This window comes from Chlorocebus sabaeus, chromosome 10 (genome assembly GCF_047675955.1).
Source record: "Chlorocebus sabaeus isolate Y175 chromosome 10, mChlSab1.0.hap1, whole genome shotgun sequence".
NCBI lineage: Eukaryota > Metazoa > Chordata > Mammalia > Primates > Cercopithecidae > Chlorocebus > Chlorocebus sabaeus.
In genome coordinates this window covers 117,329,120-117,354,564 of record NC_132913.1, presented here as the reverse complement: position 1 = coordinate 117,354,564, position 25,445 = coordinate 117,329,120, and the positions used below count along the sequence as shown (strand labels likewise).

Below are 25,445 nucleotides of genomic sequence, written 5' to 3'. Positions count from 1 at the left end.
GTAGCTGGGACTACAGGCGCCCGCCACCTCGCCCGGCTAGTTTTTTGTATTTTTTTAGTAGAGACGGGGTTTCACCGTGTTAGCCAGGATGGTGTCGATCTCCTGACCTCGTGATCCTCCCATCTCGGCCTCCCAAAGTGCTGGGATTACAGGCTTGAGCCACCGCGCCCGGCTGATTTTCTTCTTATGTTATTATGGATTCCTCGTTTTCCTCATGAAATATTTTGTGTGTGTGTGTGTGTGTGTGTGTGTGTGTGTGTGTGTGTGTTTAAAATCATAATTTCCAAGGATTTACTAAGACTGTACCACTCCTTTTTTTTTTTTTAAGGGCGTTGAGAATATATTCAGTTCCTTTTGAGGATATGTGAGTTGTGTATTTTTTAAGTACTGCTTAAATCAATGTAGAAATACTTTTCCTAACTCTTTCAGGTGGATGGTGGAGCTGAGTGCCTTGTAGAAATCCGTAGCATAGTCTCAGAGTCAGATGTTTCATCATTTGAAATCCAACATAGTGGATTTGTGAAGCAGCTGTTGCTTTATTTGACATCTAAAAGTGAAAAGGATGCTGTGAGCAGAGAGATCAGATTAAAGAGATTTCTTCATGTATTTTTTTCTTCTCCAGTAAGTTATCTAATAATGCCTGTATGTCTTATAAGAACCAGTATTCACTAATGCATATATTTTAATCTCAGTAATAATTTCCAGCAGGTCTGGGTCAAGACATTGAGGGAAAACTAGGTTTTTACGCCGCAGTTGGAATCTTTCAACTTCTATATATCAAAGTAAATAGTAAAACAATGAAATAGGGATTAAACAAAGCTCATGTCACTATTTCTGTGGTTGAAGTATCTTGAGTCTTTTTTGCTTGCAAGATGAACGATTAATAGTAGTCTCTCACCTGTAAATGTATTTTACTTGCAATATTTGTTTTTAAATGTATTAAAGTTTGTATTAGTTCCTTCTAGGGAAATAGACATCTATAATAAGATAGAGGAGACATATTTTCCTGTTTTGTACATAAAATACAGTTGTAACAGTTCCCATCAAGGGTGCTTGATGACCATTTATGTCACCGTTTATAATGTGGATTACAAAGCCAGGAGCCACAGAGTGGCTCCCCTTCCTTCACTCTTAAGTGGACCAGAGCAAGAGAGTAATCTTTGGATACTGTTGACAGCATTCTCCTTGTTTTACAGTGGCTTAAGGAGAAGGCATCACTTGGGCAGTTTCCCTCTGGATTATCTACGTAATAGCGCTTAGGATAGCTCTCCTATGTGTTAACATTATTTCAACACGCGCTTGCTGTGTTCAGAGGCATTTGAGCATTGCTTGTATTTTAACTTGTGGGTCCACCTAAAGCAGAGTTAATATTTATTGTTGATTCATTAGAAGCGTGACAGTATTAAGTATAGTTTTACACCATACTTAAGATTATGTGCAATCTCTTATCTGAAACCCCTGGAGATGGGTGGGTTTCAAGGGTCCTACAGTGTATAGTACATTAAAATTTCCAGCAGTTTCTGAATAGCACTCTATATCATATGCATTAAATATTTTTATAGCATAACATGAATATTCTTACTAAAATCAGATAAATAAAGACTGTAAATAGCCTTATGTCTCTTTGGATCAGATTTTGCCACCAAGTGACTTCTGTTTTCAGAGCCTTTGGATGTAGGGATTGTGAATACAGGATTGTGGACTGTACAAAACGATTGTCTTTATTGAAATAATTAATATGGTAACGTCGTTCAAACCAAATCTGCAATAAAAGATAAAGATGAATAGACAAATTACTCTTTTTTATAAAGCTGCTTATTAAATCTTCTCTTTGAGGAGAGTTTTGTTTTGAAAAGGCCTTGTTTAACCAGTTTGTTTATTTATAACTTTAGCTTCCTGGAGAAGAGCCCATTGGAAGAGTGGAACCAGTGGGTAATGCACCTTTGTTGGCATTAGTTCACAAGATGAACAACTGCCTCAGCCAGATGGAACAATTTCCAGTCAAAGTACATGATTTCCCTAGTGGAAATGGGACAGGAGGCAGGTAAGGACCATTGCCTGGCTATGCCCTTGCCACTGGAATTTGGTACTTAGTTTCACTGAGGTAGGATGGCAAGAGATCTGGTAAAGTCTTGATCAGCCCAGAAAACATTCAGCTGTAACGATGAAAGAAATAAAGTACTCTGAAGAATGAATCAAATGCTTTTTTGTCTTTAAAATTATACCATGTGCCTTAAACAGGATGCTTTATAAATATATAATCCAGTGATTGTATTCGTAACTTGTAATAGACTTAGTTTTCCTTAAATTGATACACTTCAACATACAAAATTTCTTTAAGAACTTTGTGTTTAACTTCAGTAGGGATAAAACATTTTTTGTGGATGTGAATAACGTTTACATTTTGAGCAGTATGATTTGTATGTAATATAAGTGGTTATAACTTTGTATTTTGATGGGTTCAAACATTTGAAGTTTTACTAGTTTAATAAATATATATATATTTAATGTAGTTTTAAGGACTCTTGAGGTGCTACAGGAAAGAATTGTTCTATGTTGTGGAATGTTACAAGTTTCATGGAATATTTTGACTGGAAGCCTAGAAAATAGGAAATTTGGTATTTGTTTGTTTGTTTATTTATGACAGAGTCTTACTCTGTTGCCCAAGCCAGAGTATACTAGTGTGAACATGGCTCACTGCAGCCTTGACCTCCTGGGCTGAAGAGATCTTTCTGCCTCAGCCTCCCATGTAGCTGGGGCCACAGGCATGTGCCACCATGTTCCACTAATTTTTTTATTTTTTGTAGAAACAGGGTCTCACTTTGTTGCCCGGGCTGGTCTTGGGTCCAAGTGATCCTCCTGCCTTGACCTCCCAAAGTGCTGGGATTACAGGCCTGAGCCACCAGAGTCAGCCCAGTTTGGTTTTTAAATCCACATTTTGATGTTTTAAAAACATTTTTAAAATTTTGATTGAATTAAGAACAATATGCATTGTTGAGTGATAAGGCAATCACATCATGGACTAGGGTTTCTTTTCAGCTTTGAAAGTTAATGTAGCGTGTGTTACTCAGTTTCAATCATTATGCTTTCCTGGAGGAGTTCATGAAATAAGGGGGCATTTTCACCTGTGCTTGAGAAAATCATGAAGCTTTTAATTTTTGTCCAAATTTATATAGAATATGTTTGCATATATATATATTCATAAAATGGAATATTCTTCTCCACATCCCTATTTGTATGCTTTATGTGCAGGAGGGTCCAATCTTTTGGCTTCCCTGGGCCATATTGGAAGATGAATTGTCTTGGGCCACATTGAATACACCAACACTAAAGTTAGTTGATGAGCTTAAAAAAACAAAAACACTCGTGTTTTAAGAAAGTTTAGGAATTTGTGTTGGCCTGTATTGAAAGCAGTCTGGGCTGCATGCAGCCTGTGGGCCGCAGGTTGGACAAGCTTGCTTTGTGGAATCATACAGATAATCACAGTTTAAGTTTGTATCCAACTCCTGCCAGAGCTTTTCTGAAATGATCAATTAAACATCATGACCAGGTTTCAACTGCTGTAGCTATTAAACTGCTTCATTCAAAACTGTTATAGCAAAGTAAATTTTAAAGATTAGTTTTTAAAGTAATTTTGTAGCTGAAATCTTTGAAATAAAATTAGGGTGTTTTTTTGTTTTTGTTTTTGTTTTTTGCTTTTTTAAAAATGTAATTCAGTAGAAATGGGCAAAATATTGCAGAAGTGAATGTGCTTAAATAGTTGAGGGATTTTTGTTCCAGAAAAATAATTAAATATTCATGGGTGAAGTATTTCTGCTCACATGGATTTATGATGGGACAGAGGTCAAATGTTGACTTAAGGTTTGCATATGCTCGCATACACATCCGTCTTTTATTATGTATAAAATTTTTTTCTAAATAACTTGAATTATTGGCTTTAACAGTTATAGAACTGGTAAGTAAATGATTAGTACTAGTGTGTCTTAGCAGTTTGTATTAACTTGCGTTATTTGAATTAATGTATATTAAATGTGAAAATAATAGACTAACTTTTTTTTCACAAATTATCTTGAGCTTTTCTCTCAACAGAGGATCACAGGCTTTAAAATTTTTCAACACACATCAATTAAAATGCCAGTTACAAAGACATCCAGACTGTGCAAATGTGAAGCAGTGGAAGGGTGGACCTGTCAAGATCGACCCTCTGGCTTTGGTACAAGCCATCGAGAGATACCTTGTAGTTAGAGGTACTTTCCATGTATTTGTTTTGTGTGTTATATATGTATATTTGGGAGAAATTTACATTAAGAGATATATACGTTATTTCTCTGTTGAATGTTGTTTCTGTTAAAACCTAGATGGCAGGAACTTACATTCCTGTCATTTCTACTTAGTATATAGTCATACATTGAACTTACTAGGGGTTGACTGCTTACTTGAATGATGAGTTAATTTATCTTGGTGAAATGTAGTAGAAATGATATTTTGTGTTTGGCAATTTTCTTAGACCTTTCTGCTTCATAGATCAGAGTGTAATATATACGGGTCGAACATCCCTAACCTGAAAATCTAAAATGCAAAATGCTCCAGAATCTGAAACTTTGATTGCTGCCATGACACCACAAGTGGAAGACTCCACACCTGACTACTTTGTTTTCTGATGGTTCAGTGTGCATACACTTTGTTTCATGCACAAAATTATTGAAAATACTCTATATAATTACCTTCACACCATGTATATGAGATATAAATGAATTTCATATTTAGCTTTGTATCCCATCTGCAAGGTATCTTATGTATATGCAAATATTCCAAATCTGAAAAAAAATTTTGAAACCTAAAACACTTCTGGGCTCAAACATTTCAGATAAGGGATACTCAACCTATATGTGTTTTTCTGAGAAGATGTTTAACCAGTGTATACAGGATTTGTTTTTTCACACCTAAAATCGCTGTGAGTTTAAAAGTCTACTTGGGTCTTCAGGGTATGGAAGAGTAAGAGAAGATGATGAAGACAGTGATGACGATGGATCAGATGAGGAAATAGATGAGTCTCTGGTAAGGTACTATATTCCCACCATGTCATAATGTACTATATAAAGTTCAGGGCCTTTGGCTTAAATGGCTTTTGCTTTGCTTTATTCAGGCTGCTCAGTTCCTAAATTCAGGAAATGTAAGACACAGGCTGCAGTTTTATATTGGAGAACATTTGCTGCCATATAACATGACCGTGTATCAGGCAGTACGGCAGTTTAGTATACAGGCTGAAGATGAAAGAGAATCCACGGATGATGAGAGCAATCCTCTAGGCAGAGCTGGTATTTGGACAAAGACTCATACAATATGGCAAGTCTGAAAATTCTTTCTTTTGGTTTTTCATAAACTTTGAAACTGTTCTTGTGTTTTAGAATTCACATTAACTTGATGGCTGGCTTTCATAAGGATAGGGGGCCCTAAATCACACATTTTAGTTCTTAAAGACGATTTTAAATATTTGATAAGGTACATATGCATATGTATGTATAGCCTCCTCATTCATTCTACTGGAAAACATTTATTCATGGACAATAATCATGGTTTACATCTACTTTTCTAGATTTATTTCAGGTCTTTAATTAAGACGAAAATGTTGCCATAAGATGATGCTCCATTAGGTAATCTGAAGTTGGGCATCTCTGAGTCCTTGAGGCATTTGGATGCAGCTTCCTGCATTGTCTGTGTCTGTTACATATGCTTGAAGAGAGCCATTCTTCTCAGAACCACCCTTGGAGTTTCTCAGGCATCCCCTCCTGGGAAGGTGGTCTCTAGGTGGTCTCTTCTAATAAGTTCTCCACGTTTATGCTAGGGAGAGAGAGGGGAATAGATCTCAGAACCGTCTTCTGGTAACTGTGGTGTCTGTGGCTTAGATTTTGGCTTTGTATCAGTTTCCAAATCTACATTTGGTTTATGTACTGTCTTGTCATTTTAGGTATAAACCTGTGAGAGAGGATGAAGAAAGTAATAAAGATTGTGTTGGTGGTAAAAGAGGAAGAGCCCAAACAGCTCCAACGAAAACTTCCCCTAGAAATGCGAAAAAGCATGATGAGTTATGGCACGGTAAGATGGTAGATAAAGGGGAAAATGGATTGCCAACTGGGCAGTCTTCCCATTTTCATGATTTTCAAAGAGTGATTTGGACTTAGTAGTAAAATCTTTGAATATAATTGAGAAATAAATGAAATTACCAACAGTTTGATCACATTTAATCCTCAACTTTAATATCTAGAAAATGAAAAGTTGGCTGGGCGCGGTGGCTCACACCTGTAATCCCAGCACTTTGGGAGGCCGAGATGGGCGGATCACGAGGCCAGGAGATCGAGACCATCCTGACTAACACGGTGAAACCCCATCTCTACTAAAAAATACAAAAATTAGCCGGGCGCGGTGGTGGGCGCCTGTAGTCCCAGCCACACGAGAGGCTGAGGCAGGAGAATGGCGTGAACCCGGGAGGCGGAGCTTGCAGTGAGCTGAGATCCGGCCACTGCACTCCAGCCTGGGCGACAGAGCGAGACTCCGTCTCAAAAAAAAAAAAAAAAGAAAAGAAAATGAAAAGTTAAGTACCTACAAAATTAAATTGAGAAGGAAAATTGGGGAAAAACTTATTCCCAATTCATTAACAGTTTGGGTTTTTATGAAGGCTGAAACAAATTTCATTGGTAGAACATGTTCACTAAAGAAGAGACTGAAGGTAGTGATCACTGACCAATTGGTGCCTACTTTTTTATTGTCACCCATGACAGTAGTATAATTATAGTAATCATAAAAAGTGATGCCAGGTAATGTAATGACCATCGAATATAGCCATCACTTTTTAATAGACTTATTTTTCTCTGTAATACTTCCTTCCTGTCTATAGTTTTCCTCTCTTCCCCCACCTCTTCCCTTTAAAAATATGATACTAACAATGCGTTAAGAGTTAGACAATATTATTTTTCCATGGAAGACCCCCCTACCCCCCTCCCTGCCACCATCACAGTAATTTTCTCACACTGGTTTCCCTGGTCCACAGAAATAAGGGCCCTGTGGCACTTTTTTTCATACAACTAAGTTTGTTCAATATAAAAGGCTCTTGATTTTGAGATTGTTATGTTTTTGGTGTTAAAAAATGCCATTTTCTTTTACGAAATGATAGTGGTATGATTTTTTATTATTTTGCTGGCTATAAGTAAAGGCAACTGTTTTGAGTTGCTCAGATTTATTTTTTTGGTGCCTTTACTTAATGCAGCCTAGTAACAAAGGATTTGCAGACCCTACTTGAAAACCCTCAATCTGTTCAGTCCTAAGCCTTGCATTAAATAACCAAGTCTCTTTTACCAGATTTTTAATTTTGAGGTATTCGTCTCGTTACAAACTGGATATGAAATATCCGGGAAATTTCTCTAACAGTGAACTTAACTTTAAACAGTTTGTTTCTACTCCTCCAGCCATTTTACCGTTTTCTGTTGTTTCTGGTATAAAGGGAAAATGTGGAGGAGCCAGCTTTCCTTCATTATAGTGTTTATTTGGGTATGGGAGGGGAAAGTGAAATGTTTATAAGCCAAGGCATTTTATATGTAGGATAAAATGGGAAGACTGTCAAACTTATCAATACCCTACTAATAGGATTCCAAGTGTTGACTGTAACAACTTCCGTTACTCTTTTAGCAATGATAGGACCTTGGCTGCACTGGCTTTGCCTTTCTGACTTTGATCCAAACTTACTTTGATCTTTTGTCCTTTAGATGGAGTGTGCCCATCAGTATCAAATCCTTTAGAAGTTTACCTCATTCCCACACCACCTGAAAATATAACATTTGAAGACCCGTCATTAGATGTGATCCTTCTTTTAAGAGTTTTACATGCTATCAGTCGATACTGGTATTACTTGTATGATGTGAGTAACGTTGCCTGCTTAAGTTTTCATGGTCTGTGATGGATAAATTTCCTATTGCACTAGAAATGGAAATAGTGATTCAGCTAAATACAGGGATCCTAGCCCAGTAAAGTATAATGTACGCATCAGTGGAAACTTCTCCCCCACTCTGTCTCCTGGTCTAGTCTAAGACTAAAGGCTTAGATTAATTCTCTTGGCAGATTTGTAAAATTTTCTCTAGCAATAAATTTATGAAATTAAGCTACAATATGAAACTTGAACATGGATTTATTATAGTTAAAATTCTTTAGGTACATGTAACGAGAAGTTTATATATCAAGTAAAAGTTGGGTACAAGTTGCATGCTGCCGTTGATATTTATATAGCATAGAGAAGAGTAAAGGAATTGGCCCTCCATGAAACATTAGCTGCAACATCACTGAATGATTGAGCCAGCAGCAGTGGCTGGGGGCGGTGCCCAGCAGTGGCAAGGGGGGTACATGTGAGGGCTTAACAGTGTATTGTGGGAATTGTTGTTTTAGGTGGGACACAGTAATGAGAGGCTGTGTGTTGTATGTCGGCAACCAGCACTGAATTCAGGGTACTTTGCATGGATTTGGGGATAATGGAAGAGATTGTGAATATAATCCTAATGTTTTACTACATGTAGACTTTTTTTTTTTAAAACATTTTACAGAATGCAATGTGCAAGGAAATTATTCCAACTAGTGAATTTATTAACAGTAAGTTAACAGCAAAAGCAAATAGGCAACTTCAAGATCCTTTAGTAATCATGACAGGAAACATCCCAACATGGCTTACTGAGCTAGGAAAAACCTGGTAAGACAATCACTTCTGTAATGGTGGCCTTGGAAATGTTACTGGGTTGGTCTTGATGTATTTTGTTACAGAAACATTGTCTTTACTGGACCTAGTCAAATGTTTATTAATACTGTTGATCACAACTTGCTTAATTGTGTGGCTTTAGCATGTAAACAGACTAGGCAAGTTTGGGGTCTGGATCTTCTTGGTAGTATGTGGCTATATATGAAATAGGAAAGTACACATAGCAGTTTGGCTGAAGATAGTCAAAATTATCTGTTCTCATAAAATTGGATTCCAAAGGTGTAGTTTCTTGATTCTCTGAGCCTGCTTGGGTCAGGGACTCTAGAACTGCAGTGGTAAATGTAAGCCACTGGCCATACACATTTAAATCGGCAGTCCCCAACTCTTTTTGGCACCAGGGACCAGTTTCATGGAAGACAATTTTTCCACAGACATGGACTGGGAGATAGGGCTGGTTTTAGGATGATTCAAGTGCCTCATGAAGGTGGTGGTCATATTTTAAAAATGAGCTTTCATTAGTCATGTTATACTTCCTTCAGGTAGATTAAAGATCTATCGACTTAAGTGTAGGATTTGAAAAATTAAATATCAGATTCTGCATTGAAAGGCTACTTAATGCACTATTAATCACTTAGAAATTTCATATAAGAAGTATGAAAATTATTTAAAATTAATTGACCTGGCTGGACGCGGTGGCTCACATCTATAATCCCAGCACTTTGGGAGGCCAAGACAAGTGGATCACCTGAGGTCAGGAGTTCAAGACCAGCCTAACACGGTGAAACCCCGTCTCTACTAAAAAATACAAAAAACTAGCCGGGCGAGGTGGCGGGTGCCTGTAGTCCCGGCTACTCGGGAGGCTGAGGCAGGAGAATGGCGTAAACCCGGGAGGCAGAGCTTGCAGTGAGCTGAGATCCGGCCACTGCACTCCAGCCTGGGCGACAGAGCGAGACTCCATCTCAAAAAAAAAAAAATACAAAAATTAGCTGGTTGTGGTGTCAGGAGCCCATACTCCCAGCTACTTGGGGGGCTGAGGCAGGAGAATTGCGTGAGCCTGGGAGGCAGAGGTTGCAGTGAGCCTAGATCACACCACTGCACTCCAGCCTGGGCGATGGGAGCAAGACTCCATTTCAAAATCAATAAACAAATTGACCTAAACAATTTTTACTGATTTTATTTACAATTTTTATTCTATATCATATCAAAAGTTGTTTCTAATATAAGTTTAGATTTTTTTTTTTTTTTTTTTTTAGTAGTTTCTGATTCTCATCCAGATAATAAACTTACATTGCATCTTTTTACAGCCCATTTTTCTTTCCTTTTGATACCCGGCAAATGCTTTTTTATGTAACTGCATTTGATCGGGACCGAGCAATGCAAAGATTACTTGATACCAACCCAGAAATCAACCAGTCTGATTCTCAAGATAGCAGAGTTGCACCTAGATTGGATAGAAAAAAAGTAAGTTTCTCCCCGAAATCTTTAAATAATCTGAGCTTTTCAAAATAATGGGAAAACTAGAAATGTAGTGTATCTAAATATGCATGTTGGTCGTGGAGGCCTTGGTCCTAGTCAGCTAGCCCTATTTTCCTTTCAGTCTCTTGGAACTGGGCTATCTGTGATTCTTCCTTATCCTTCGTTAAGAGTTTCTCTCCTCCCCACCCGCCAGTTTCTGAAATAATTTCTACAATTCTCTTTGCTCTTTTAGTTGCCGTAACTCTTAGACCAAGAAAGAATCTTGTCTTCTCTCACTGAAACTTTTTCATTCTAAATTAGGAGTTCAAACTATCTCCTGCCTTTAAAAATTGATCACTTATGTAATAGTTGGAATTAATCGGATCCATTTCATTCCCTTAACAAGTCACTCCAACTAGAAGAGCCTGAAACAAAATCCTTAATATATTTTGAGTCTCTTCTACCGGTTAGCCCCAGTGTTGCTAACTTAATCTGTGTTTCTCATCTTGGCTCCACATTTGTGGCTCTGAACCACAGTGCCCTGAGCCATTTCCAGTGGAGACCGATTCTACAGTTCTCACCAGCACTGTTTTTACTTACGTCTTTTCTGTTCATTTACCTGTTTGTTTTTTATGCTAGGGATTTAAGTTTCTTTTCCTAAAGGCTTTATCTCCAAAAGTCTCATAAGAGACATTAGTAATAAAATAAAGGAGTTAGATGGGTGGCAGGGAGTGAAGTGTATACTGAAAAGCAAAACAAAACATAAAGCAAACATTGTAGTTAGAAAAATCTTCTTGGGCCCAGCGTGGTGGCTCATACCTGTAATCCCAGCACTTTGGAGGCTGAGGCGGGCGGGGCGGATCATGAGTCAGGAAATCGAGACCATCCTGGCCAACATGGTGAAACCCCATCTCTACTAAAAATGCAAAAAAAAAAAAAAAAAAAAAAAAAAAAAAAAAAAATTAACTGGGCGTGGTGGCGCATGCCTGTAATCCCAGCTACTTGGGACGTTGAGGCAAGAGAATCACTTAAAACAGGGAGTTGGAGGTTGCAGTGAGCTGAGATCATGCCACTGCATTCCAGCCTGGCAACAAAAAAAAGTCATCCTATTCATATCCTCATTAGGATTCCATAAGCACTGATATTGGCATAGATTAGAAATCTAGCAGAACCTTTTAAAATCTCATTCGCAAGTGTTTGTAGTAGTGCTTGTAGGATCTTGGCAGATCAGAGCCAATAGGTTTCCAGCTCACCTGTTTGACCTGTCATCTCCATATCTATTTCTCTATCTAAATATAAATGTACCCAGGGAGATTTCATGAAACTGCAGCCCTGAGAATTGCATTGATACTTGGCAAAGATGATTTTTTTCTTCCCCAACTTGAATTTTCTGAACTTGCCATGGCCACAAGATAAATTAGTAATTACTCTTGCATCTGGTTTCCTTAATGTATGCCAAGATGCTGTTGATGTTTGTAACAATACTGCTACCTCTTAACCTTTTCTGAGTTACCTGTTTAAGGAATAAGTGTTAACAATTGAGTTGATTTTGTTCTTTTGCATTTCAAGAAATGCCACCTGTTTATTAAAGTGTAATATTGGTAGAGCATAGTTTCCTGACAGTTGTACTTTCTTCGTAGCGTACTGTGAACAGAGAGGAGCTGCTGAAACAGGCGGAGTCTGTGATGCAGGACCTTGGCAGCTCACGGGCCATGTTAGAAATCCAGTATGAAAATGAGGTGAGCTTGGAGTCTGGTGATGGTTATTTAGTTTGACTTGTGTTCTTGATTAAATGTTATTTGAGTTTCTTGGTACTATGAAATTCTGAAAGACAGTTGGGAGTTTGCTGTCTTTTCTCTTGAATGATTTGTTCTAAGTTCCCCATTTTTCAAAGGTTCAACTACATACTAAAAGGCAGTTTTTTTCCTGGCGTAAGAACACATTTGTGTTGTTAGTCTTTCAGTTGATAAACTGAAAGGGTATTTTAAACAGTTGATAACTTTCAAAATGATGAATTGCCTTTTTGAAAAAATCAGGTTTACTGAGATATAAATAATAACTGCACACTTCAGAAATGTAGTTTTAAGGGTTGACAGATGCACTTTCACATCAAGATAAAGAATACTCCGATCACCACAAAAAGTGCCCCCATTTCATGTAAAATCAGTCGTTCTGTCCCCAACCAATCCTCAGCCCCTGATAACCATTGACATATTTTCTGTCCCTGTAATTTTATCTTTTTTATAATATCATAAATGGAATCATGCAGTATGTAGTCATTTGTCATTTTTCTTTCACTTACTGTAATGCTTTTGAGCTTCATCCATGTTGCATGTGTCAGTTTGTTTCCTATTATGGAATAGTTCTATTATATGAACTATATATTGAGTATTCCATTACATGGGTACACCAAAATATGTTTACCAATCACCAGTTGATTCACTTTTTGGTTGTTTCCAGTTTTTGACTATTTTGACTAACATTGCTATGAACATTTGCATACCAAAAGATTCAAGTAATGATTTTCTGTATATTTAAGTCTCTTGGGATACTTCCCCCTTTCCTTTCACCTAATTTTTGTTTTAAGACAAAACTTAGAGTTTTGGGGCTTCCCTGAACCTCTTATGGACTTAAAATTTCTAGATCTTTCATTATACCAAATATTTACTTACAATAGCCAACCACTCTGCCCCTCAGCTTTCTTATCTGTAAAATGTAGGTAATAATAGTATAACCTCGAAGTTGTGACTGAGTTCATGTACATGAACTGGCTCATGGTAAGTATCATAGATTTAGCAGTTTAGTGTATGAGATACTAACTGTGCCTATTTAAGTAATTTTAATCATGACTTTGATTTTTCATTCATTTTATTAAGCATTTTCTCCTTCTTGATGACTTTTGGAAAGCTAAGAGTATTCAGTCACCAAAGTTAAAATTATAAGTTGTTGTGTACTAGAAAGTATACTGCATGCTAGGGTTCCAGGTTAGGGCAGAGTCTCTGCACTGAAAAGATGACAGTGTAGTTAGGGAGACACAGGACAAAGGTACCAAAGAGTGTGGCAAGGTAGTGGTACAGGTGCCAAGTGAATGACGCATTCAGACAAGGAGTGCTGTCCTCAAGATGCCTTGAGTTAGACCTTAGTGTAGGAGAGTAGGAAGATTGAGAGACCATTTTCTAGTAGGAGATGGGGCCTGAGCAAAGGGTCAGGCTTGGTGGTGAGTGGCAGAAGTTAGTACTGCTGTGGAAGTGCTAGGAGAAGGGGGATAGAAAGGAGGTGGCCAGATGGAGTGGAGGCCCTGGACTCTGGCATAAGAGATACGAACTTTTTGAATCTAGTAGCTTGATCATGGCTGTTGCTCAGAGGATGCGGTTCTTACATGTTGATGCATCCAAATGTATTACTCATAAGACTACAGGACCTTTGCTGTAACCATTTGGTATGTTTTTATTCTCTTTAAACATACATTCTACTTTCTTACTCCAGCATAGTTTTCTCTTGCCAGGAAATATCTTTCCTCTCTCATCCCTCACGGTTCTGTTAAAATTGCATCTTGCATGAAACCTAACAAGCTCAGAATGGCTTCACACAGACTGTTCTAAGGAGCAGGATTGGATTGCTGATGTGAAGTCAAGATTTTATGCCCTTCCTTCATAGGTCTTACCTGTTGACCTCAGAAAAGATTCCAGGAGCTGCTTCATTAGGAAAGGGGGAAGTACCTCCACCCCTACCTCACAAGCACTGACTTTGTGAAATGCATAGGGCTTCAGGTTATGATTCAAATTCAGCTGTACATGTCAGCTAGTAGCCTTGAGGAAGAATTTCTAACTAGCTCTAGAAGAATCCCAATGAAAATCTCAAGTCACAGTGTGGGCTCCTATTTGAATTGGGATGATTGGTAAGCCAGGGAAGGATTATACCAGTCTTTGGGCTCACAAAGCCACCCAAACCCCAAGGACTGGGGTTACAAATGACCCAGTGACCCAGTCTCCTTTTGGGAAGGTGAAAGATCAGGAACAGGGAACGTGGAGCCTGGCCTGCCCACTTACTGGCTGTGTGATTTTGGGCAAGTTAACATAAACTCATCAGTGTCCTCTCAGCCCTTTACATAATTAATGCACCTGCCTCCTCATGTTGTTAGAATGATAAAATGAGCTGAAATGTGTGAAGCACTCAGAACGTTGTCATATAGTAAGTGCCAGTATGTGTTAGTTTTGAGAGAAAAAGATTCCTTTTTAAGTCAAGTTGTCAAACTTTTGTTTTTCTGTTTCTAGGGTTTTATGCTTTCCTTTCCTTTAAAAGAAAAATGAAGCTCAACCGAGTACCTGCCCTTTTAGTGGTGTAGCTGGGTAGAATGATAATCCCTGAAGAGATCAGGTTGCTCTGTGGGAAAGCTGGCCACCCCCAGGTTGTATCAGCAAAGCAAACATGACCTGGGCCTTCCACCTTCTGCAGAGGCTCACAGAGGAAGTGCTGTTAGTGATTTAATATTTTAAGAATCCTTTTAGAAACAACAGCATTGGATGAAGGAAATAGACTAATTTGATCTGTGACTTCTGTTAAACCTGGGATAATAGTATGCCGAAAGGAGCATTAACTAGCACCATCTGGTGGATACCATGTGTTACTGCAGGTTTTTCTTTGCTTCTCTTTTGTTCCTCAGTCCTCCAGTGCCTGGGATTCAGTGTAGAACAGAATATACAAAGTACTCCCACTCCATGATGGAGCTTATCTTTTTGTTTGGGGAGGCCAATACATACACACACATTCATGTACACATATGTGTTAGGCCGTGTGGAAGAAAAGTAAAATAAGAGGATTGAAGCATTATGGGGACGCGTAGCGTGGTCCGAGGACATTTGAGTGGAGGCAAGTCATTGCAGTCTGGGGGAAAAGTATCTCTAGCACAAGAACAGAGAAGCAGTGTTCCTAGCCTGTTGGAGGATGAGTGTGGCTCGAGCATAGTGAGCAAGGGCAGAGTAGGAGGAGTCAAAGAGACTGAGTGGGATGTGCAAAGGGGCATGTAGGCCATGGTAAGAACTGGAGCTCTGCTTTGAATGAGATGAAAAAACTTTGGAAAGCAGCAAAGGAATGCCGCGAACTTGTGTTTTGTAAGGATTACGCTTGCTCCTATGAGCGTGGGATATAAGATGTCGGGAATGTTAGTGCAGAGACCATCTAGGAGACTTTAGCAGTAGACCAGATGACAGAGGATGGCAGCTGGGTAAAGTTGGTAATTAGTTTAGAAGGCATTTTGAAGGCAGCGCTTACTGTATTTACTGATGGATTGGATTGTGCGGGTTTAGAGAATGGCCAAGGACAGCTCTAAGGATTTGGTTGGAGTATTCATTTTGGGGTTAATGGTGATACCATTTACTGGTATGGAATTCTAATAGGATTAGGGGTTAATCAGGAAAGCACCACTAGGCCCAAGCAGATCTCTGTTTTGAAAAAGTTAAATGTTTAGTGGACTACCTCTAAACTTTTAAACTACTGTGAGTAATTTTTAAGAGTAACCATAATAATGCTAAAATAGTACCCTTTGTTTATGAGTAATCTATAAATGTTGCCTTCTTGACAGGGTTACAGTTAGATTTAGTGTATAACCTATGATAGGAACTTGTCACTACCTGCATATCTTTGTTTATGGTCTGATCTGGTAGGACCTTGACAGAACAGGAAGGAATGAGCAAGCTATGAACACTGCTTCAGGCATGTCCACATCAGGTGTCTCATGGAGGAGTAGTTTAACTTTAGGCTGCACAGTCGCGTTCGGAGCTTGTTTAATAATACCAGTGCCCAGGCTCTAAGCTGAACGTGCCAGATCAGAATCCTCAGGACGTGGCACCCCTCTATGTGCATGTGGCTAAAGCTCTGGGGATTCCAGTGCACCCTAGGAGTTGAGAAGCATTGGTGTCCTGTATGATGCCATCAGTCCCGTCTGTGCTGGTGTGGAGTCAGACCTTTCATTATTTGTATTTTATTTGACACATCTCTATTAAATGGCTACTGTGTGTCAGGTACTATCAGAGATACAGGGTGACCAAAACAGTTACCATCCTGCAAAATATGCAAGCATATACTGACATTTTGGTAAAGTAATGTAGTAAGTATTTGAGTGGCTGTAAAATAAGCCCCAAGAAAAAAGGAGCAAACTAACTGTTGGGAGCAGATGTTGAGGGGAGCCTTCCCCTTGAGAGGGTGACATTGGGGTAACAGTTCACTAAAGAGAAAAAGGGGAAAGACATCCATACGCAGACAATGCCATATTGTTCCTGAAGGAAAGATATGTAGCCACAGTGCACTTCTGTGAGTACAACCTGAAATCGTTCAACTGACATGTTGGGGCCTTAGCCAGGTAGGAAGTAATGAAGAGTTGCTAGTTTTTGTCCAGGTGACCAGGACTGAAAGAATAAATCCGGTCAGGACATTTTTGGAAAATAATCTCTAATGCATCCTGGTAAACAGTTGCTGTTAGTGTCCACATATCCAAGAGGTTGGCAGTAAAAAAGCACAATTTCTAAAATTTGAAATCGTTCTACTTGTGTTCCTCTGTAGGTTGGTACAGGTCTTGGGCCTACACTGGAGTTTTATGCGCTTGTATCTCAGGAACTACAGAGAGCTGACTTGGGTCTTTGGAGAGGTGAAGAAGTAACTCTTAGCAATCCAAAAGGTAATGCCTATCTGTAAGTTAGTTGGTTTGTGTTACTCAGATCAGGTAATGGACTCTGATGGTTTATTAAATATATTTAATTTCTAATGGACAACTGTGCTTGCTTCTTTATAGCCTCTGTTTTCTCATTTATCAAGTAGGGAAGGCCTGTCCAGTTCTAGAGGACTTCATTCAGTGATCTGCACTCCCATTTTGAGAATACTTAATTTCTTAGATGTTCTTAGTTACCAGGTTTTGTTTTGTTTTTGGAAACATCATCTAAAGTTTGGTGAATTGCTTGTTTTTCAGGAAGCCAAGAAGGGACCAAGTATATTCAAAACCTCCAGGGCCTGTTTGCGCTTCCCTTTGGTAGGACAGCAAAGCCAGCTCATATCGCAAAGGTTAAGATGAAGTTTCGCTTCTTAGGAAAATTAATGGCCAAGGCTATCATGGATTTCAGATTGGTAAGTTTAGGATGGTTTGCTTTTTGCAGGTTTGGTGTAGAATATTCTGTGCAAGTACCTCAGTCCCCTGTAGTTACTGCTATACCTCAGAGCAGTGCTTCTCAAACTTTAATACACATATGAATTACTTGGGGATTTTGTTAAAAATGCCAGTTCTGATTCAGTTGGGCAGGGGTAAGACTGTCCTACTGTCCAAGATTCTAAGTTTTCCTATCAGCTCCCAGGGCACACCCAATTGCCAGGTTGTGGACCACTCCTTGGGTAGCAAGGATTCAGATAATCAGGCAAGTTAAGGTGGTATTAATTATTTATTTTTTATAGTCTGACATTACCTTTTCAATTCAGTAGGAAAGTTTGTGCATGTAACTAAACTTCATTAAATTTACATTAGAGTGCTGTTGTGAAAATAACCCAAGTGATCAGCATTCATAGAGGTTGGAATGTTTCTGGACGTTTCTTCATTTCCTTTTGTCTTGAATTTCTGGCCTCAAGCAATCCCCTCACATTGGCCTCCCACGGCACTGGAGTTACAGGCACGAGCCACCATGCTCTTCTCCCGTTTCCGGAGGCACTTTATCAGTATGTTTAAGACATTTTCACCTGTGGCCAAATTGACAAGTTTACAATTTCACTTTAACTGAAGAGTGGGCAGTTTATCAGTGAGTTTAGAAGTTCCATTTAGTTTTCTATTTTAAATATGGTAAGTTTTTTCCCTTAACATTTTTTGCTCTGGGGTATTCAATAATACAGACTACAGTGGAGTTGCGTTTAGAGCCCCAAATCAAGAGAATCAGTTTTGTGTAGTGGGAGAAATAGTTCCTAACTACAGAATTTTCTTTCTTGGGGATTACTTGACCTATTAATATTTAAATGATCTCCTGAAGTGCCTTAGATGGAGGTAGTGCTGGAAGCTTAGTGTGACATTGAAAATATTATGCATATTCCGTTTCAGGTGGACCTTCCCCTTGGCTTACCCTTTTATAAATGGATGCTACGGCAAGAAACTTCACTAACATCACACGATTTGTTTGACATCGACCCAGTTGTAGCCAGATCAGTTTATCACCTAGAAGACATTGTCAGACAAAAGAAAAGACTTGAACAAGATAAATCCCAGGTAGGCTTAGAAGAAACAGTCGAGTGGATCAGGTCTTTATTTTAGAAAAATGAGGCTTTTGTTAAATGGTTTGTATTTGACTCAGTTGTTATAGTAATGTTTTGTTTTAGGAGATTTTAATTCTTTTATTATACTAACTAAGACATACGAGTTCACAGTGGGTCACATGACCTATACTCAGAGCAGGTTATAAACATCTTGATTAGCAAATAAAATACAATTCTAAATCAGACCATAAATAAGAACTCTGTTGTATCTGGGCAGATATTATATCATCTTTTAGTAAGCACTTGAATCAGTAAAACTATTCTCAGAACAGATTTATTTTCAAGAAAGGTACCTTAATTTAGGAACAGTGTTGTTTCTAGAGATCTCAGGAAGATATTTTTTAAAGGTCACTGTGAGTGCCAACAACTATTCCTTGGTAATACATGTTGAGGTTTCTCTGTGACATCTCATAGATAACCTTGAACTTCATATCATTACTGTGTAATTTTAATGTATATAATTAACAATAGATAAATTACTTAACTCAATCTGAGATTAATAATGGTTCTGTATCTGGTATTAGAAGAAAACAAGGTTCTATTTTTTTTGTGGCACAGACCCAGAAAGCTTCTGTTTAGACTGGTAACTTGGACCAATATTAAATCAACCCTCATTTTATAAATAAGTAAGAATAGCACATTGAGATTCTGTAGTGAGGGAGAGTGTCACCTCTCCTGATGAGGTGGAGAGGATCTTACAATAGAGGGATAAGATTTTAGAGTGCCTTTTCATTAGAAGATTTGTAAGGAGATTCACTTTATCCCCCGTGTTAATTTGTAATTATGTGGTGCTGTTTCGAAAAGTAAGTCTATTAAGAGAAATTGGTATTCAAAGAGGCTAAGTCCACCTTTTCTGTACAAAATTTGTCATTTTAGAATTTTTAGAACCATTTTGGTTTTCACTTAACAACTTGGTAAGTTTTAAACTATTACAGTGTTGTTTAGGATTATCTCTTAGGTAAATAATGGCAAAACAAAAAAAGGAAGAACAAAAAAGCAAGTAAAACAGGAGACTCTGTTTTAGGTACCATATATATGTTAATTTATTTAATCCTAACAACTACCATGTGAGATTGGGGTATTGTTATCTCTATTTTACTGGTGAGCAAACCAGGGCAGACAGGTTGAGCAACCTGCCTAAGGTCACTGACACACCTAGAGAACACAGAGCAGGAGCTCAAACCCAGGCTGTCTGCCTGCTTCCACACCATGCAAGCTCTATTATATATGCTTGTCTCAAATGCAGTACGCCGCCACAGTTCTCTTGTCAGTAGTTTTTGTTTGTTTGTTTGTTTTTGAGATTTGTTCTATCCTTTATTATTCCTGATGTTGTCAGTTTAAAAATATAAAATGAATGGCACAGAATCCACACTCCAGAAATTGACATAATAACCCACTGTGAACAAGAGCATGAGAAATGGTGACATTCTGAAAAACCACATCGTGTTTCTTTAATAAAGTATAGAGATGGGGCAAGTTGTCCTGGCTCAGATTCTACTTGGTAGCTTAAAGTCTCTAGGGATACGGAAAATGTGCTAGAATTTATAATGTCCTAGAGATATTTAAAGGGAATTTACATTAGTTTCTCGACTTACTATGTAAAATCTAGAGAAACTAATGTAAATTCCCTTTAAACATCTCTAGGACATTGTAAATTCTAGATTCCTGTCTAATAACAACACTTTGTAATGCACATCTTTACAAATAAATTTATCAATTTCCTTGGTAGCTATGAGAGAAGACTTTCCAGTAGTGTAATAGTAATCACCTTAATCTGTGACAGGGAGTATGAGGATAGTTTTGAGAACTTACCAGTGGGGGAACATGAAAATGGAGCACCTTTTTTTTTTTTTTTTTTTTTTATCTTTCTGCTGAAGAGTACCTCAAATGTGAAATAAACTGCCTCCCTTTGGAGGACTTCAAATGGCACCTAAAATGGAGAGAGGCTTAAAAGTGGGTTTTTGCAGAGAAGCAAAAATGGACATAATTTTCTGACCATTTACTTTCCATAATCTGCTGCCTCCTTGGTATTCTGAATTATTTAGAATCCTAAACAGCATTTAGTTTGCTCTTTAAAAAATGACTAATTAATTAATCAGAACATTCTAACCATTTCTAGTTTAAATGACTAATTTTCTGTACCTTAATTGTTAGCCTATAGGAATTTCGTACACGGAGGCATTTCCAGTTTGGAAAGCCATTTGTCTTCTTTCTCCTAACTTGATGTCTTCATTTTTAGATGGAATTTACTTTTGGTATGTTGGTTTTTGATCCTTAAGTTTAAAAAAAATTTACATAGGCCTTTTATAATCTTACACATTTTTAAAAAGTGAGTAATAAAGATTTTTTAACATTTGTCTTATAAAGTATTGCTTGCCTTTTTCTTAGGGATTTCTTGGAACCTTTTTTTTTTTTTTTTTTAATCACAGTGTTGCTGCATGGATACAAACTTGTTATGCATCAGAGACCTGAAGTAGTTGAATGAAGCCTCTGCAGGCTTCATTCTGTAGACTCGAGCTTTGCAGGGGGAGAAAGTTAATCACTATCACTAGATAGTACGTTTTTTATATTTACAATTTCCCAACTCTATTATCAGTATTTACTGTATACTTGTACAGTATTGGATTCAAGATTAGCCTAGAATTAATGAAAAGTTTGTCTAGTTCTAGGGTCCACATTCTTAAAATTAACTAATATGCAACCTATTATGCACTTACTGTGAAATTTGATTTGCATGTGCTTAAATTGAGCAGCAGCATCCCGTAATGAAGAAGGACTTCAGCCCTCTTTTCTTATACTTACTTCCTTTGTGATCTCAGTGACTCGTTCATATGTAGATTATGACCAGGAAAAAAATAAAGAAGCTAAGAGTTAAAGGAAACCATCAGCTTTATTAGGATATCTTTTATTTTTGTAAACAAAAAACTGTGAGTTAATTTTGCTTGATACCATTTCTCCCCCATTTGTGTTTTTTAGACCAAAGAGAGTCTACAGTATGCATTAGAAACCCTGACTATGAATGGCTGCTCAGTTGAAGATCTAGGACTGGATTTCACTCTGCCAGGGTTTCCCAATATCGAACTGAAGAAAGGAGGGAAGGATATACCAGTCACTATCCACAATTTAGAGGAGTATCTAAGAGTATGTAATTGTGCGTCTTTGGGGGGTAGGCCAGTTGTGAAGACAGAGGACTTTGCCTGATTGTACCTTGCTTCTGGCTGCGCACGCTATGGCTTGAGACCTTCCGCATCCCCAGGACCAGTGCATGAAGGCTGCTTGACTCAAGAGCTCTTTGCTCTTAAGTGCACATATCAGATATTTCGTGTCTTATATAACCTTGAATTATTTCTCCTCAGGCTTGAATGCTATCTAATTACACCACATTTTCCTAGTTTAAAAAATTAGTGAAAAGAGAGATCATTTGTGTTCTTACTAAATTGCGTTTTTGCATTTCCATCAAGGCAACTACCTTGACAGAGTTTACTCCAGGCATGTGCAGTGCACACTTTTATGTTTGATGACACCTTTCAAATTACTGACTTATGGGCGAGGTGCAGTGGCTCACGCCTGTAATCCAGCACTTTGGGAGGCAGAGGCAGGAGGATTACTAGAGGCCAGAAGTTCAAGACCAGCCTGGGCAACAAAGTGGGGGCCTCATCTCTACCAAAAAATGCAAAAATTAGCTGGGTGTGGTGACACGAGCCTGTAGTCCCAGCCACTTGGGAGGCTGAGGTGAGAGGGCGCTCGAGCCCTGGAGTTCAAAGTTACAGTGAGTCAAGGTTGCACCACTGCACTCCAGCCTGGGTGACAGAGCGAGACCCTTTCTCTTAAAAATACATATATATATATATGTAGACAGGTTGAGTTCTAAGAACTTCACAGGATTTAGAACATTTTACATTAAAAATTAAAAACCTGGCCGGGCGCAGTGGCTCATGCCTGTAATCCCAGCACTTTGGAAGGCCGAGGTGGGCAGATTACGAGGTCAGGAGATCAAGACCATCCTGGCTAACACAGTGAAACCCCATCTCTACTAAAAATACAAAAAATGAGCCGGGTGTGGTGACGGGCGCCTGTAGTCCCAGCTACTTGGGAGGCTGAGGCAGGAGAATGGCGTGAACCCAGGAGGCGGAGCTTGCAGTGAGTGAAGATCACACCACTGCACTCCAATCTGGGTGACAGAGTAAGACTCCATCTCAAAAAAAAAAAAAAGAAAAAAAAAAGTTAAAAACCCTTAATAGTGGCTAATTGTGATTCTTCAAACATTACCTTTAATTCTCAATAATATTTTATCCTCTTCGGAAATTCTCATTTGATTCCCATCTAGTGAGGTAATATATAACTCTATGGCATAGGTTTCACATAAATAGATTTTTTTTTTTTTTTTTTTTTTTAGTAACAGACTTAATTCACTTTTATTTTTCTTGTATAAAAACCCTGTGTTGTAGCCACAGCTGGAGCCTGGGTCTGCTGCACGGAGACCCTGGTGTGGGTCTTGACAAGGTGGTCAGTGAATTCCTGATAGGGAGACTTGGTAAACACAGTCTCCTTCCAGAGGTCAGAGGTCAGGTAGCTGTAGGTCTTAGAGATGGCATCAAAGGTGGCCTTGGCGAAGTTGCCCAGGGTGGCAGTGCAGCCCCGGGCTGAGGTGTAGCAGTCATCAATACCCACCATCATGAGCAGCTTCTTGGACACAGGCGCTGAGACGATGCCAGTGCCCCTGGGTGCAGGGATGAGGTGCACCAGCACAGAGTCGCAGAGGCCTGTCACCTTGCAAGGGACGGTGTGGGGCTTGCCGATCTTGTTCCCCCAGTAGCCTCTGCGCACCGGGACAATGGAGAGTTTGGCCAAGATGATGGCCCCACGGATGGCAGTGGCCACCTTCTTGGAGCACTTAACACCCAGGCCGACGTGGCCATTGTAGTCCCCGATAGCAACAAACGCCTTGAACCTGGTGCGCTGGCCAGCACGGGTCTGCTTCTGCACTGGCATAATCTTCAAAACCTCATCTTTGAGGGAGGCCCCCAAGAAAAAGTCAGTGATCTCAGATTCCTTAATGGGCAGAGAGAAGAGGTAGATCTCCTCCAGGGACTTGATCTTCATGTCCTTGACCAAGCGGGCCAGCTTGGTGACGGGCATCCACTCCTTATCCTCGGCCTTGCCTCCGCGAGCGCCGCGGCCTCGGCCCAGTCCACGGCCGCGACCCCGACCCCGGATGCCACTGCCGAAACCTCTGCGGAAGCCACCGCGGTTCCCCATCCCAGGGCCACCAGGGCCTCCGGGCCCCCCCGCTGCACCGGCGTCATCCGCCATTTGGTGTTCTCTCGGAGAAGAAGCTCACATAAATAGATTTTTAAAACGCACTAAATATATATATGGCTGGACACAGTGGCTCATGCCTGTAATCCCAGCACTTTGGGCGGCCTAGGTGGGCAGATCACGAGGTCAGGAGTTCAAGACCAGCCTGGCCAACATAGTGAAACACCATCTCTACTAAAAATACAAAAATTAGCCAGATGTGGTGGTGCACACCTGTAGTCCCAGCTACTGAGGAGGCGGAGGCAGGAGAATCGCTTGAACCCAGGAGGTGGAGGTTCCAGTGAGCCACTATTGCGCCACTACACTCCAGTTTGGGCAACAGACTGAGACTTCGTCTCAAAAAAAAAAAAAAAGCATGTATATATTAATTTGTGATGCTTGACTATATTTGCTAAATTCAGGAAAAGTAATTTTATATTGAACACAAATTGTATTTTAAATTACAACTATATATAGATCCTTATTACCAATGTTTGACAAATTTGTTTTGGTTTATTCCTGACATTGGGTGGAAAGGGCATTGGATTTAGGTCAGAATGGCCACCTACCCCTTGAACTGACCTTTCCACTAACTTGCTGTGGGACTTTAGATGGAGCCTCTGAAAAACTTTGTCTCCAGTTTTTTCATCAGCTTTAAAAGAGAGAGAGAGATTATAGGTTAAATAATAACCGGCCGGGTGCAGTGGCTCATGCCTGTAATCTCAGCACTTTGGGAGGCTGAGGCGGGTGGATCACGAGGTCAGGAGTTCAAGACCAGCCTGACAAACATGGTGAAACCCCGTCTCTACTAAAAATACAAAAATTAGCCAGGCATGGTGGTGCACACCTGTAGTCCCATCTACTCGGGAGCCTGAGGCAGGAGAATTGCTTGAACCGGGGAGGCAGAGGTTGCAGTGAGCTGAGATCATGCCACTGCACTCCAGCCTGGGCGACAAAGCAAGACTCTGTCTCAAAAGAAATAATAATAACAACCAAAATCCCCTGTTACTTAACAGTTGTGTGATTCGTAAGTAATTCCTTTTTAATAGTCAGTGGGACTGTCTTCTCATCCTGTTTCTTCTGACTTTGTGAAAGCTATTCTTCCATCTTCCTAGCAAATAATGAGTTAACATTTAGATTGTTGGACCAGTAAGAGTTGCTTTTTCTTACCCTCCAATTGCGTGTGACTTTATTTCCAGGCTTTGCCTACTTCTAATAGGAAGCATACACTGCAGACAGGTTGGGTCTAAGAACTTCCCAGGATTTAGAACTAAACATTTTACATTAAAAATTAAAAACCCTTCATAGTGGGTAATTGTGATTCTTCAAACATTACCTTTAATTCATTTTATCCTCTTGGGAAGTTCTCATTTGATTCCCATCTAGTGAGGTAATATAACTCTATGGCATGGGTTTAACATAAGTAGATTTTTTAAACATACTAAATATAAATGCACGTGACATTTTTTTATGTTTTGTTATTGGTAAGGGCCCCACATTAGATGTCAACCTGAGGTTTTACTCATGTAGTTTTCTAGCAGGTATTTTAAAGACTTAATAACTTGTTTATTCTTTATTAAGTGATCCAGAAGGGTGTTTCACTGTACTTTGCCACATATTAAATAATAAAGAGATTTGAAATTTTGTCACAGTTCTTTGAAAACTTTCTTTTTGC

The 25,445-nt window shown here is 39.2% G+C and overlaps 1 protein-coding gene and 1 pseudogene across 23 annotated transcripts in view; one reads left to right on the top strand and one right to left on the bottom strand.

The window, feature by feature from the left end:
* TRIP12 (thyroid hormone receptor interactor 12) overlaps nt 1–25,445 on the top strand; it is a 155,523-nt gene that overhangs the window by 124,769 nt on the left and 5,309 nt on the right. For 16 of the 23 annotated variants that reach the window (XM_073020115.1, XM_007966541.3, XM_007966547.3 and 13 more), the window contains 14 exons: nt 430–621; nt 1,893–2,044; nt 4,075–4,247; nt 4,985–5,058; nt 5,147–5,346; nt 5,969–6,096; nt 7,761–7,912; nt 8,589–8,731; nt 10,042–10,198; nt 11,833–11,931; nt 16,751–16,865; nt 17,154–17,308; nt 18,261–18,425; nt 21,449–21,613. In XM_073020115.1, the coding sequence (XP_072876216.1) occupies nt 430–621; nt 1,893–2,044; nt 4,075–4,247; nt 4,985–5,058; nt 5,147–5,346; nt 5,969–6,096; nt 7,761–7,912; nt 8,589–8,731; nt 10,042–10,198; nt 11,833–11,931; nt 16,751–16,865; nt 17,154–17,308; nt 18,261–18,425; nt 21,449–21,613 (2,070 nt within the window). The remainder of the gene's footprint in view (nt 1–429; nt 622–1,892; nt 2,045–4,074; nt 4,248–4,984; nt 5,059–5,146; nt 5,347–5,968; nt 6,097–7,760; nt 7,913–8,588; nt 8,732–10,041; nt 10,199–11,832; nt 11,932–16,750; nt 16,866–17,153; nt 17,309–18,260; nt 18,426–21,448; nt 21,614–25,445) is intronic. The other 7 variants (XM_038001432.2, XM_038001428.2, XM_038001425.2 and 4 more) reach the window with 1 other exon arrangement.
* LOC140712612 (small ribosomal subunit protein uS5 pseudogene) lies at nt 22,758–25,441 on the bottom strand (annotated as a pseudogene).